Here is a 13,065-nt window from a genome sequence, read left to right as displayed (position 1 = left end):
CGTGCAGGAAATAGCTGGGTGATTTGATTAAAGGGGTCGAGAACGGTTATTTATCCCGACCGAGGGGGGGCACAACTCGTGTCAGCTCCTATGTGGTAGAAAGCTAATACAACACCGCCAGTCTTGAAGGCAATCCCGTGTGATCTTGATCTTAAAACGTCAGTTCGAGGGCAACCACAGGATGGAAGATCCATAAAACTTGCTTGGTCTGCCTCGCGCTCAATCCAGCAAAGCCAGCCTAAGGTGACCCCAGCAACAAGGTACATGCAACATACAGGACGAAGTCTCCGAATCGAAGAAGTTTCGTAAGATTGCCAACCCAACAACGTGCCCGATGGCTGAAGACTACGCCAAGAAGGATGATATCTTGAGAAGCGATAACTAAAGTCCACCGACAGACTTATTCATCTCCATGGCAACTGAATGGAGAGGAACAACAAAGGAGTTTCATTTACACCGGAGTTGCAAAAGATCCTTCGCCGAGAAATAATAAAGAAGGCAATGAGCCGAACACGCTCTAAAATTCACCTTACATATGAAAGTATAATAAACGGAAATCTTTATGGTATTGATTTAAGGGTTAAATGCATATAGATGAAATAGATCTTTGACGCACGAGACAGAGATGTTTCATTTCTTTCCACAATCGAACATTTGATTTCGAATCAAATCGGGATATCGCCCCAGCATACCTAGATAAATATTAACGTAAAATTTTAGTAACACAGTTGAAGCTTTTAAAGTTTCTCAATCTTCAAATAAATTCCTGATTCTGGCGATAGCAGGAAAATTTTTTTTGAATAGCGCAAAGGAATTTTTGTCTTAGGTGTGATTACGAAATGGAATTTTCTCAACATCATGACCAAACCGATTTGCGCTTGCAATTTGCCGAACAGCATACCAAAGCAATTGCGAGGCCCCTCCCCAAACGGTAAAAACGAAAATGCAGGATGTTGTTGCGCCATTGCGGCGGAAGAAAAGCGGTCTGGATTAAACTTGTCAGGCTCCTTAAAATATTCCGGATCGTTATGTATAGCGTCAATGGGTATAATTATACGCAATCCTTTTTCGAGAATCAAGTCACTATTCGGCAAACAATAATCTTGCCCACAAACTCGTGCCAGTAGAGGAACAACTGGATATTTGCGCAAAGTTTCTATAACGAAACACAATCGATTAGAATTCTGAAGCTGATACATCGGACGAGAATTACCGTTGAAAACTTGTTCCAAATAACTCATTTCCTTTAAGCTCTCATAGGTTATCTGAGAGTTGTATTTTTCTAACACTGTTATGATTTCTTCTCGTAGTTTCCTTTGAATGTCTAGATTTAAGGCCAATTCATACAAACAAAACGACATTGTTGCGGAAGAAGTATCAAATCCGGCCAAAAAAAAAGCCATTGCTTGCGCACATGCTTGCTCAAAGGTTAAACCACTGACCAAATCACCGACTCGTATTCGTTGGCCTTGTTTTAATAGCTTTTCCCTTTTCTCCATCAGCTCAATAAGTAAATCCATGAAATCATTACGTTTTATGTGGTTGTCCTGCCTAAACTTTATTGTTTCCTTAACAACTCTCATAAAAAATTCACTGGTATTCTTACGAAACGCTTTCATTCTTAACCGGCGTGCTAAATCGGGATTAGATAACATGAAGCTTTGAACGAGCAACGAGTGACGTGGTTGTTCGAAGATGTTGCGGCCCATTTCACGAAATTCAGCCCTAGGTTCCTCTAAGCTTTTGCACTCGATGCCAAATGCGCATTCTCCAATCACATCGGTAGTGAAACGAGCACATAAATCCTCTACCTCAACATGGACCGTTCCATTATTGACTATAATATCACAAGCCTGCTCCAATCTTTCGGCTACTTTAACGATAGTAGAAAACATGGATTTCACTTTGCCGCTGGTAAGAATTGGAGAAATTGCTTGTCTGAGCACTCGCCAAGCGTGGCCATCCAAAAACAACAAATTTCCAGTGAGAGGATCATCCCGTTCATTATGAAAGATACCGCGATCGCTGAAGTATTTAAAATCCTTAATTAATATATTTTTAATTAGATCCAAATCCATAACGATCACTGCCTTATCCAAAAAAGGATAAAGACCAGCAATTGGTGATGAATCTTTAAATTTTCTATAAATCCTTCGATTGATATCAGTCCAATGATAATTGTGCCCTAAACCTTTCATGTTGCCCAAGAAAAACAAAGGCTTTTCATGAGGCACTCCCAGTTTAGACCAGTAACTGTAGATATTTTTCAGTTTCAGGTAAGCGGCCAGGCACACAATAACCACTAATGTAATGAACAACGTAATGAACATAATTGCGACAAGTCTGAAGTAAAAAGAAACTCACAAGAAAAATTTTTCGATACTGTTTAAAATAAATGAATTAACAACCACTTTTATTTGTGTTCAAAAGATAATTAAGTTAAATATTCATTTTATAAGCTCAAAGCTCTTCCAATGTGAACAAGTAGAAAGACTACAGCGCGTCACGGGCCACCGTTTAATACCATACACTACTTGCACCTAATCATGTAACGAATTTTCAAAGTAACTCCTTACATTGGAAGTGATCAAAAAGCGGTTTAAACTGACTTATTTTCAATACTGTTCAATCATGGGCTAAAACACGTCGAGACAGACAGACTCAACATAACTTTCTGATGCGACCAGTACGATAATATATGCATATCTTTGTCGTGAAATACTGACAATGAAATATTTTCTATTGGGCGTGGTCGAGAAAGTAATTCGGCCCGAAACGTTCCCTATATGTCAAAACATGTCAGTGAATCAAATTTCATCAAATTATCTCCAGTCTTATATGGAAAGTGATTCTGAATCGATCGAACTTAACGAACTCTTGTACCATCATGTAGGGTATAAAGAATAAATTTTGTGAAGAGATTATTAATAATTTCCAAAAAAGCATAGGGAAAATTGAAAAATTGAACTCAAAAGATTTTTATTTTTTATGGGCAAAAGAAATGCATTTGAAAACATTTGTTCATGTCTAGGCGCGTCACCGTTTAGAATTATTCAGGCAACGATTCTACGCCGTCTACTGAGTCCACATATTCGTAACCGTGCAGCAACAGACTTGTTGACACGTTAGTATTAATTATAATAATGATTGTTCTAATTAATTAACTGAACTCAAGATTAAAGTAAAAAAAAAGAATTCTGAACGTCGTAGAGACAGACTTTCTAAGGAACCTTTGCCCAAGGGTTGATGAGTTTGTAAACTGAATTCATGTTGACTCACAAGAACGATTAGAAGTGTTAGGATCTGCTACAGAGCAACTTTGTGTATGCGAAGCTCACTGCATCGTAGGATCAAAATTTTCTAAAGGACAAACCAAACTTGCCACAATGCCCAACAAATCGATATCGGATGATTTTCACATATCCTCTTTGTGTATTTAATATATTTGCAAGCCTTTCGCAAAATCTTTGCAATATCTTCCTGTAACTTTCCAATTCCTTTTCGTGAAGCAATGATTTCAATTTCAAATGCACTTCTGCCCATCCACTAAACTATCAAAACTGAATAAGTCTGCCGATAAAGGATCTTCAGACATAATAATAACCACGTTCATTATAATTGGAGAAATTCTTTAACAATATCTGTCTAACAGCGCCGTCCAATATAAGTATTCGTGTATCGATACTTAGAGTCTTCAAACACCTGCTCTTTGCCTACGTATTTAGTGAATGTTTTAAATATTTTCAACAGAGTTCAAAGCCGATCATACGATACACCAATACGTCAATAATTATGCCAAATATTGAAGAGAAAAAAATGAATAAAAGTATTGGAATTAAAATACACTCGGAATTAATAAAATTAACCTTATTTTCTATGTATTCCATCGAAATGCATTTGAACTTGATTCGATACTTCATTGATAACTAAGACCTTGGTTTTACGATTACGAGCATTTAGAAAAGTTTTCTTCAATTATGTGTCAACAATGACTGAGAGCTTTTCTATTGAATACATACAGACATAGCCGTTATCAAATCTATTATTTGGATAATTAACATTGTAACATATTAGCCAGTACTCCAAAGCTCCGTACTAAGTAAGGAATATTCATTTTGCAAAATTTAACTTTAGTGACTAACGAGAGCTTCTTTAAAGTAAGAAATTAAAGCAAAAGCTTCACTCACATTTCGACGCCTTTTAACACTCATCAAGGAAAAAGGGGGATAAAGAGAAAACTCCAGAAAACTTTTAAAGAATCCTATATTCACGGTCAGTATTAAATTCTAAATCTATTTCCCGTTTGGAAAAATAGGGGCTTTTTTTAATTCTAATGTTACTAAAACTATCTTATCATTTCCGAACCCAATTAGAATCTTTGACAGTTTATTTCTTTATGCGTGATAATTTTCATTTCCGCATCGCTATCTGAGTACAATTTCATTTCATTTTAAAAATGAAAATTTATGCATTTAAGGGTTAGAATATACCAATTGAATCATCAATTGGATCATTTTGAAATTATATAGGATAGGATTATTTTTACGAACAGTCCTCAGGTAACGACTTATTTTGCAACGTTCGTCACGTCAAAAAAAATTTGCAATTTTCAAAATTTCTCGACAGAAATCGCTGAATAACGGCATTCCAGCATACTAAGTTCATGTGAGATCCGATGTGCCGTTTTAAACTCCTTCCTATATACAAAAGTAAGCCTTCCAAACGAAGGCCTTATATGGGAGAATTTGATAGTGAGAAACAGTTTATAAATACGGTTTTAAAATGGCCTAAGGTAGGCTGATAAATACAACCCTGGCTGCTATTTTATGTATACCAATGGAGGTTCATTGTCTATGCAAGCAACAAGAGAGTAGAACGCGTTTGCTTTATGTTTTGTATAATTAATTTTGTAAATTTGTGTTTTAGATACAAGAAATTCCTTCCACTTTCTTCCCCACATCCCCGTCACATATACCTTTAGTTGCCGACTTTTGATTTTGTTGGGATCGTTCTTTCGCGTCGCTACCGTGACGATCACGATCTATTTACTTAAGTTGTCGTTGCAACAGCAACGTCTATGTCATTTTACTAGACCCACCTTGTAAAAGAGTTATCATAAAAAGTGTGCCTTGATGTAAATATTAAGTGAAGCTTTTGTGTATTATCGCAGAAATGGAATACCAATTTTATTAACTGAACTGGTATCGGGTATTTAACGGCCTGTCTTGCCCGACTATAATAGTTTGTTTATTGATTTTGATAAATGTCTCGTTAATTTTTACCACTAGTTAGCAGTTTCACTCTTTCCCTTCCCTCCTACAGCCTCGGACTTTTACCTCATCAGTCAAAGACAAGATTGTAAGTTGTACGCTCTATTTGCAATGAAGTGAATCCACTGAATCGCTGACGATGATGGAATCGCTTACAACCATTTAAAGGTCGTCTGAATACGGCTACAAAAAAGTATTTTTGATGTGAAAGCTTTTTAATGAACATAAACACTTTTAAAAAACATCAAGGACAGTATTAGCGAAGCTGAAAGTTTACCGGTAAGACAAAAAGCTGCAGCTTGCAACCAGGGATTGATTGAACCAAGGTAGTCTTTTCGAAGTGATTGGAGAAGAGCTGGAAATTTAGGGCGAAAAGTTTTTCTCTGGTAATGGTTTTTTTGCTCATATTCTAGAGAATTCAGAGTATTTAGCATTAAGCCAAGAAAAAAGAATTGGGAAAAATTTATACTGGCTTGTCCTCTTAAAGATCTACAACATATTTGAAAGAGTATCGGGAAAGAGTAATAGATTTTTTTAAGTTTGTAACGGTTATCATGACGTGATATTAGTCATTATAAAAGCAATTTGTAAATTTGTAACAATCAAATATACAAATGTTTTATAAATTGGAAAAAGCACCGAAGGTCACTTCTTCAGAGGTCGAAAAACACTCTTAAAGTGGCCATCTGGCATGCAAGCAAACTGCTTCTCATTTTAAATTTATACAAACTCGCGCGTCCCATACGAAATAGATCTCAATGAAAGCGACATTTTATGAAATTTGACCCGATTATTAATAGAATTTTCAAAATTTTTATTAGGAACTGCTCATTCTTGTAAGCAGACTTAGCTCGTTTTTGGAGCTTATATGGAAAGATACGGCAGTCGAACTAACTTCTTTAGACGATACTTTACTTTTCTCTCATGAACTGCGCCTTGCTATGAACAAACTTTAACTGGAGCATAAAAGGGGACCCACGCGAGATAACTGAAATGCGAAATTTCCGAAAAAGAAACAGTGCACTTCAGGTGATGTCGAAATAATTGAAACAAAGGATTAAAAGCAAGTCTACTTTTGCTGTCAATGCACTTGTTAAAAGCAGATTCACAAACAGGGCGAGGTGAATAAGCCATATCTACAAACCATTTTCTTTTTTTAAGAATGGACCGAGACCATTGTATTTGCTATAACAGCACTGAAGGTTTTTAATGAACGATCGGTAGATTTTATGCAGTAAACTAGTATTTGAAGCCTACATTAAAGAATTTTTACTTACGAAAAATCTTTGCCTGCAACTAAAAATTGCATCATTCGAAAAGAATCTTCATTAAGTTTTATGAGATGACATACAGCACTGCTGGCTCACATCTGGATGCCAAATTCGAATTGTGCCTTCAAGAGATTGAATCAATTTGACATCCGTTCGCATAGAGTAATGAAACCATATGCAAGACATCTGACAAATCGCAAAGAATTCATTTTCTAGCATAACAAGGGAAAATCTCATCCTTCTCTGACAACACGATTCCGATTGACTTAGAGAATATTAGATAGTTCGCCCCTTACCCGTCTCCCGCTGTGAAATTTGTATAGATAGAATTTATTTATTTATTATTAATAATGATACCTGACTTCATACATGTTCTCTTTTATTTGACAAAAATCATAAATTGAAAAAATGTCGTGGGAAAAAATGGAAAATACTAAAGTGTAAGAGTAAATTTTCTTCGATTACCGTGATGGTGTGAAGCGTAGTAAATTCTCTATACCCTCTTCGCTGTACTCGGTTTGAGTGAAACAACCGGCCGAAATTAGCAGCTTTTGCAACATTTTTAGGCAAATTTTGTGACTGCAAACGTAATGCTTTATTAAAATGGTGTCAGGATAAGATCGCAGGAGATCAAAACATCCGTCCATCAAACATCCATTTCAGTTCATCCTGGAACGAGGGTTTAGAATTTTGTGCAATTTTTGCCATGCTATCTCCCGGATCGCATTCCCTATCATACTTTAAGTCCGGCTGATAAAAGGCAAAAAGCTAACTTCTCTTTGGCATTTGCGGCAGCGGAATCGTTCGGCATATCCACGACATTGAATATTAATGACATGTGTTAAAGCAAACATCCCGACTGGACACAGGTGATGTCATACATGACAGCTATTTAATAAGAAAGAAGTGAAACACAAAAATATCGAGAAGAAAGTTTCAAGCTTTGAAATATTCAAAAATTTCAAAATTAATTGCAAATAATATATTTGCAAATATATTTGCAAATATATTTGAATATATTTGCAAATATTTCAAAGCTTGAAACTTTCACTATTTTCTCGATATTTTTGAGTTTTATGTCTTTCGTATTATATACTTGGGCATAATATGACGACAGGACCGCCAAGCTTTCTTCTCTCCGGCTGTTGATTTTCAACACAAAATATTTAGTAATTGTTTGAGATAAACCAGTTCACTTAACATTTCGTGCCTCTTACAATTTTCATATTTCTTCAGCACTTTCCTCACTTCCATTCGGTCTCTTTCTTGCAATTTTAACCGCTTACGAAAAAAAAAACAGCCAAAAAATAAGTGAAAATAAATGCATAAATTTTGAATATTGTCGCAGCCACATAAAAATAAAAAATTTTATTAACTTGTAAAAAAAAAATGAAATTTGACAAACAAATAAGAGATGATTACTTCGATTTAAAAAATATTGTTGTTTTTTGCTTTTAATGTCACAAGTTCAAATACAAAGCTAAAAGCATTTTCTCACACTCCATTGGTGCTTCGAGACTTTTTCACCGGCTCCGTTTGATCTCTGGCCATTCTCGTACCTAAAAAAACGCTCGCTAAAGGTCACTTTGGTTCGATTGAACGGATAAAGCCTAGTCGAAATATGCATTTATAAGGTAAATCTAATTAACCATTAAAGGTGTTGGAAGGCAGATGTAAGTTAGCGGATTTCATTTCATATTAAAAAAATCAAATTACTTTAATTGAAGAGCTTCGTTTTTTACTATAGGTTTCAGTACAAAGAGGTTCCCTCATACTGCTTATATCAGCTTTAAATTGTTTTTATATAGACTCACTTTTCGTCCACGGCTGCTAACAATTTTGTAAAACAGGAAAAGTTGCCTGATTTTCACACCAAAATAGAAAAAAAACGCGAACAGTAGCGGTGCTGAGAGATATAAGAGAAAAATCTCGTTGGTTAAGTTACAATCGCTCATACTAAAATAATTTGTTTTGAACTTTGTATGCAAGAGCGAAATACTAGTAGGACCGGTATTGATTAAAGCTTTTAATTATGAAATAGCAAAACTACAATGCTACATATATTGCAATTATAATACAAAGTCAAAACCATTTGGATCCCCATAAAGTAAACGTACATACCATAGGTTAATACCAGTTTCTGGGGCAATCTGAAATAATCGCTCTTGGGTTCGAAGAATTTTGAATGTCACCAAGATTAAGAGACCGAACGCGATTCGGTACGTCAGCAAAATTCTACGAATAACGAAAAACCTGAATGGAACTGAAGATAAGTAAATTTCCAAATATTTTAGTCTCGCGATGAAATCTTCTCAGAAAAATGCAGAAAGTTACCTCTTCATGTCAATTTCTATCTTAATACTTACTTTTATGCTTTACTTGTAACGAGTCGAGCAACTTCAAAGTGCGGAATTTCTTTTAGCATAGTTGGAATTAAAATATAACGTAATTATTGTATTCCAACCTTCTGGAGTATTTATAAAATCATATTATTACTAGTCATCATTATAGTCATTATTTTTGTACCCTACGTCACTTATGGTAAAAGAATATGTACGTAGGTGTACGCGTAAGCATTCAATATTCAGAAGGACGTGAGATAGACTCACATTTTATTAAACCGATCAATTCAGAATCACTTTGTGCATCGATTTGAGCTTGTCTGTCCGTCCGTTTTGGACAAAGGACGAGCGATATTGAAATGCGTTAGGACCGTATTATATATTTGACCACTTTCCTTATAAAGGTTCATTTTGAAAATTCATTTTATGAATAACTGTTTTATGAGAGATGATGTATGGTCGGCCGTGCTGCACTATATTGTTTTGACTTGTTTTATCTTCACATAGACTTTTATGTATTTAATCCAAATTTAATCGCTTCCATAAATATTCGATTACTTCAATGAAGTTTTTCAATCTTCAAATATATCCCAGATTCTGGCGATAGCAGGAAACTTCTTTTAAAATAACGCAAAGGAATTTTTGTCTTAGAAGTGGTTGAAAATTGAAATTTTCTTAACATCATGATTAAACCGATTTGCGCTTGCAATTTACCAAAACGCATACCAATGCAATTGCGAGGCCCTTCACCAAACGGAATAAACGAAAGAGCAGGATGTTGTTGCGCTATTGCAGCAGAAGAAAAACGGTCTGGATTAAATTTGTCAGGCTCCTTAAAATATTCAGGATCGTTATGTATAGCGTCAATGGGTATAATTATACGCAATCCTTTTTCGAGAATCACATCACTATTCGGCAAGCAATAATCCTTCAAACATACTCGTGCCAGTTGAGGAACCACCGGATATTTGCGCAGTGTTTCTAAAATGGAACGCAAAAGATTAAATATCTGAAGCTAATATATCCCATCAGAATTACCGTTGAAAACTTGTTCCAAATAAGTCATTTCCTTTAAGCTCTCATAGGTTATCTGAGAATTGTATTTTTCTAACACTTTCAAGATTTCCTCTCGTAGTTTCCTTTGAATATCCGGATTTAAGGCCAGTTCATACAAACAAAACGCCATTGCTGCCGAAGAAGTATCAAATCCGGCCAAAAAGAAAACCATTGCTTGAGCGCATACTTGTTCATAGGTTAAACCACTAGCCATATCATCATCTTCTATGAGTTGGCCTTGTTTTAACAGCTTTTCCCTCTTCTCCATCAGCTCAATAAGTAAATCCATAAAATCATTACGTTTTATTTGGTTTTCTTGCCTAAGCTTTATTGTTTCCTTAACAACTCTCATAAAAAATTCGCTAGTGTCGTTACGGAAATGTTTCATTCTTAACTGGCGTGCCAGATCGGGATTAGTAAACATGAACGTTTGAATTAACATCGAATGACGAGGCTTTTCGAAGACATTACGTCCCATTTCACGAAATTCAGCCCTAGGTTCCTCTAGGCTATTGCACTCAATGCCAAATCCGCATTCTCCAATCACGTCTGTTGTGAAACGAGCACATAAATCCTTCGTCTCGACTTGATTTTCTCCCTTAGTGACTATATTATCACAAGCGTGCTCCAATCTTTCGGCGACTTTAACGATAGTAGAAAACATGAATTTCACTTTACCTCTGGTAAAGACTGGAGAAATCTTTTGTCTAAGCACTCGCCAAGCATCGCCATCTAAAAACAACAAATTTCCAGTGAGAGGATCATCTCGTTCATTATGAAAAATACCGCGATCGCTGAAGTATTGAAAATCCTTAATTAATATATTTTTAATTAGATCCAAATCCATAATGATTACTGCCTTCGTCCAAAAAGTATAAAGACCAGCAATTGGTGAGAAGTCTTTAAATTTTGTATAAACCCTTCGATTAATTTCAGTCCAATGGTAAGTGTACCCTACTCCTTTCATGTTGCCCAAGAAAAACAAAGGCTTTTCATGAGGCACTCCGAGTTTAGTCCAGTAACTGTATATATTCTTCAGTTTCAGATAAGCGGCCAAGCACATAATGACCAGTAATGTAATGAGCAACGTAATGAACATATTTGCGACAACTTTGAAACAAAAAGAAATTCACAACAAAACTTTTCCGATACTGCTTCAAATGAATGAATGGACAATCGCTTTTATTTATAGTCAGAAGATAATTGATTTAAATATAATTTTTTTATACTCAAAGCTTTTTCAATTGAAAAAAGAGTGATATTCCTTAAGAGATTATAAATATAATAAGTTCTAAATAAAGCTGGAGAAAAATTGAAAAACTGAGCTACAATGTTTTTTCTTAATCAATGGGATGTAAGCTCGTGGATTAAAGCAATGCATTTAAAAACGTTTGCTCGCAACTATGCATACCACAATTTAGAACTATTCAACCAGCGATTCTACGCCGTCTACATATTCCACATATTCTGAGCGTCGCTTTAACGATTTGATTTTCAAAGGCAGAGTCTCTAAAGAGTCATCACTTAACTGTTGATGAATATCTAAACTAAATTCATATTCACTTAAGAGAAAGGTTACAAGTGTTAATATCTGCAGCTGAGCAAATTGCCAACCAACGCAATTTCGTGGACCCATGCCACAACCGAACCACAGCAGACTTCCTCCAGCCATATCATCATCCGAGGCATTAAAACGTTCTGGATTAAAAAGTTTCGGCTGAATGTAAAAACATGGATCTTGGTGTATGGCTTGTACAGGTACAATGACGTAAGTATTCTTTGGAATTAAATAAACGGGATTATTAGGAACCGTATAATCGCTAAGTGTACGACGTATCAAATAGGGTGTAATCGGATGAAGACGTAGAGTTTCTGAAAATTAAAGGCAACATAAATGAAAGATTTTGAATGTCCTCCCACCTACCCCTACCTTTTATAATTAATTTAAGCAATTTTAAAGATTGGACGTAGTCATAGCTGCACAGGTCTTCACTGGCTTCTCGCTGCTTTAATATTTCCTCTCTTACACGCTGCTGCAGAACCAAATCTTTAGCTAACTCGTACAATATATAAGTCAAAGTTTTCTCAGTGGGCTCCAAACCCGCCCTTACAAAGGTAAAAGCTTGTGCCACCAATTCATTTAACAAATGTTTTTTTAAGTCCCGAGAATCTCTCAAATTATCCATTTCATGTGTATGCAGTTCTTGGGTTACGATAGAAAGCAAATTTTGCAGCAAATCTTCTTTCATTTCACTATATGTTTCCCTTTCGCTTACCACCTCACTTAACAGAGCATGGAAATAGTTTTGTACATTTAAGGGTGTGGTGGCAAAACCGAAGCGCCTAAAAATATTTGGATACCTTTGCATTAGAGCACTTAAGTAGGGATCATGACGCCGTGTATGCAAAGCCAAATGCGTCATATGATCAAAGGTTTCCAAAGGATATTTCCGCAGCCATTTTTCATCATCCAAACCGAACACCAAACTTGCCACAGTGCTCAATGCATAGTGATGTAAGAAAGTTTTCATGTCAATTAAAAGATCTTCCTTCTGCTTATTTAACATTTTTACTAACTTTCCACTTTCTCTTTGCATAACTTTCTGATAGCTGCTCAATTTTGTTTCGTGAAACAATGATTCCAGTTTTAGACGCATTTCTTGCCAGGCCTGACCACCAAAACTGAACAAATCGGCCGATAAAGGATCTTCAGCTATATTATAATAACAACCACGTTCATTAAAATTGGAGAAATTCTTTACCAATATCTGATGCATGAGACCGTTATCCAATATAAGTATTCGCGTATCCAATAAATGGTAAAAACCGCAAAATGGTCCTGAACCTTTAAATTTTTCATACAACTCCGTATAATATTTAGAATCTTTTAACGCTTGCTCTTTGATTCCATGTTTACTGAGTGTTTTAAATATCTCCAGCAGAGGTCGAGGCCGATCATGCGGTATGTCTTTGTAACGCCAATAATTGTGCCAATATTGAATGTATATAATTAATGAGACTAATGGAACCAGAATGATTATACCCAGAATTAATAAAATTAACCACATTTTCTATGTATTCCGATAAAATGCATTTGAACTTCATTCGTTACTTCATCGATTACTA

At 35.6% G+C, this 13,065-nt stretch overlaps 2 protein-coding genes across 2 annotated transcripts in view; both read right to left on the bottom strand.

Moving 5' to 3' along the window:
- The window catches only part of LOC119636334 (probable cytochrome P450 6a13), an 8,300-nt gene extending 1,199 nt beyond the window's left edge, over positions 1-7,101 (bottom strand). Inside the window, exons 1-3 of the mRNA XM_038031636.1 lie at positions 7,007-7,101; positions 1,214-2,343; positions 739-1,156 (exon numbers count right to left, since the gene is read on the bottom strand). Coding sequence (XP_037887564.1) covers positions 739-1,156; positions 1,214-2,343; positions 7,007-7,101 — 1,643 coding nt within the window. The remainder of the gene's footprint in view (positions 1-738; positions 1,157-1,213; positions 2,344-7,006) is intronic.
- A 1,185-nt stretch (positions 7,102-8,286) lies between these two features.
- LOC119636333 lies at positions 8,287-13,065 on the bottom strand. Its single transcript, XM_038031635.1, is given in 6 exon segments — positions 8,287-9,864; positions 9,922-11,049; positions 11,081-11,090; positions 11,134-11,203; positions 11,364-11,811; positions 11,870-13,065. Coding segments are annotated over 6 exon segments (3,216 nt in total). The 5' UTR covers positions 13,008-13,065; the 3' UTR covers positions 8,287-9,442.

This window comes from Glossina fuscipes, unplaced genomic scaffold, assembly GCF_014805625.2.
Source record: "Glossina fuscipes isolate IAEA_lab_2018 unplaced genomic scaffold, Yale_Gfus_2 28, whole genome shotgun sequence".
Lineage (NCBI taxonomy): Eukaryota > Metazoa > Arthropoda > Insecta > Diptera > Glossinidae > Glossina > Glossina fuscipes.
This window is presented reverse-complemented; position numbering and strand designations above follow the sequence as displayed.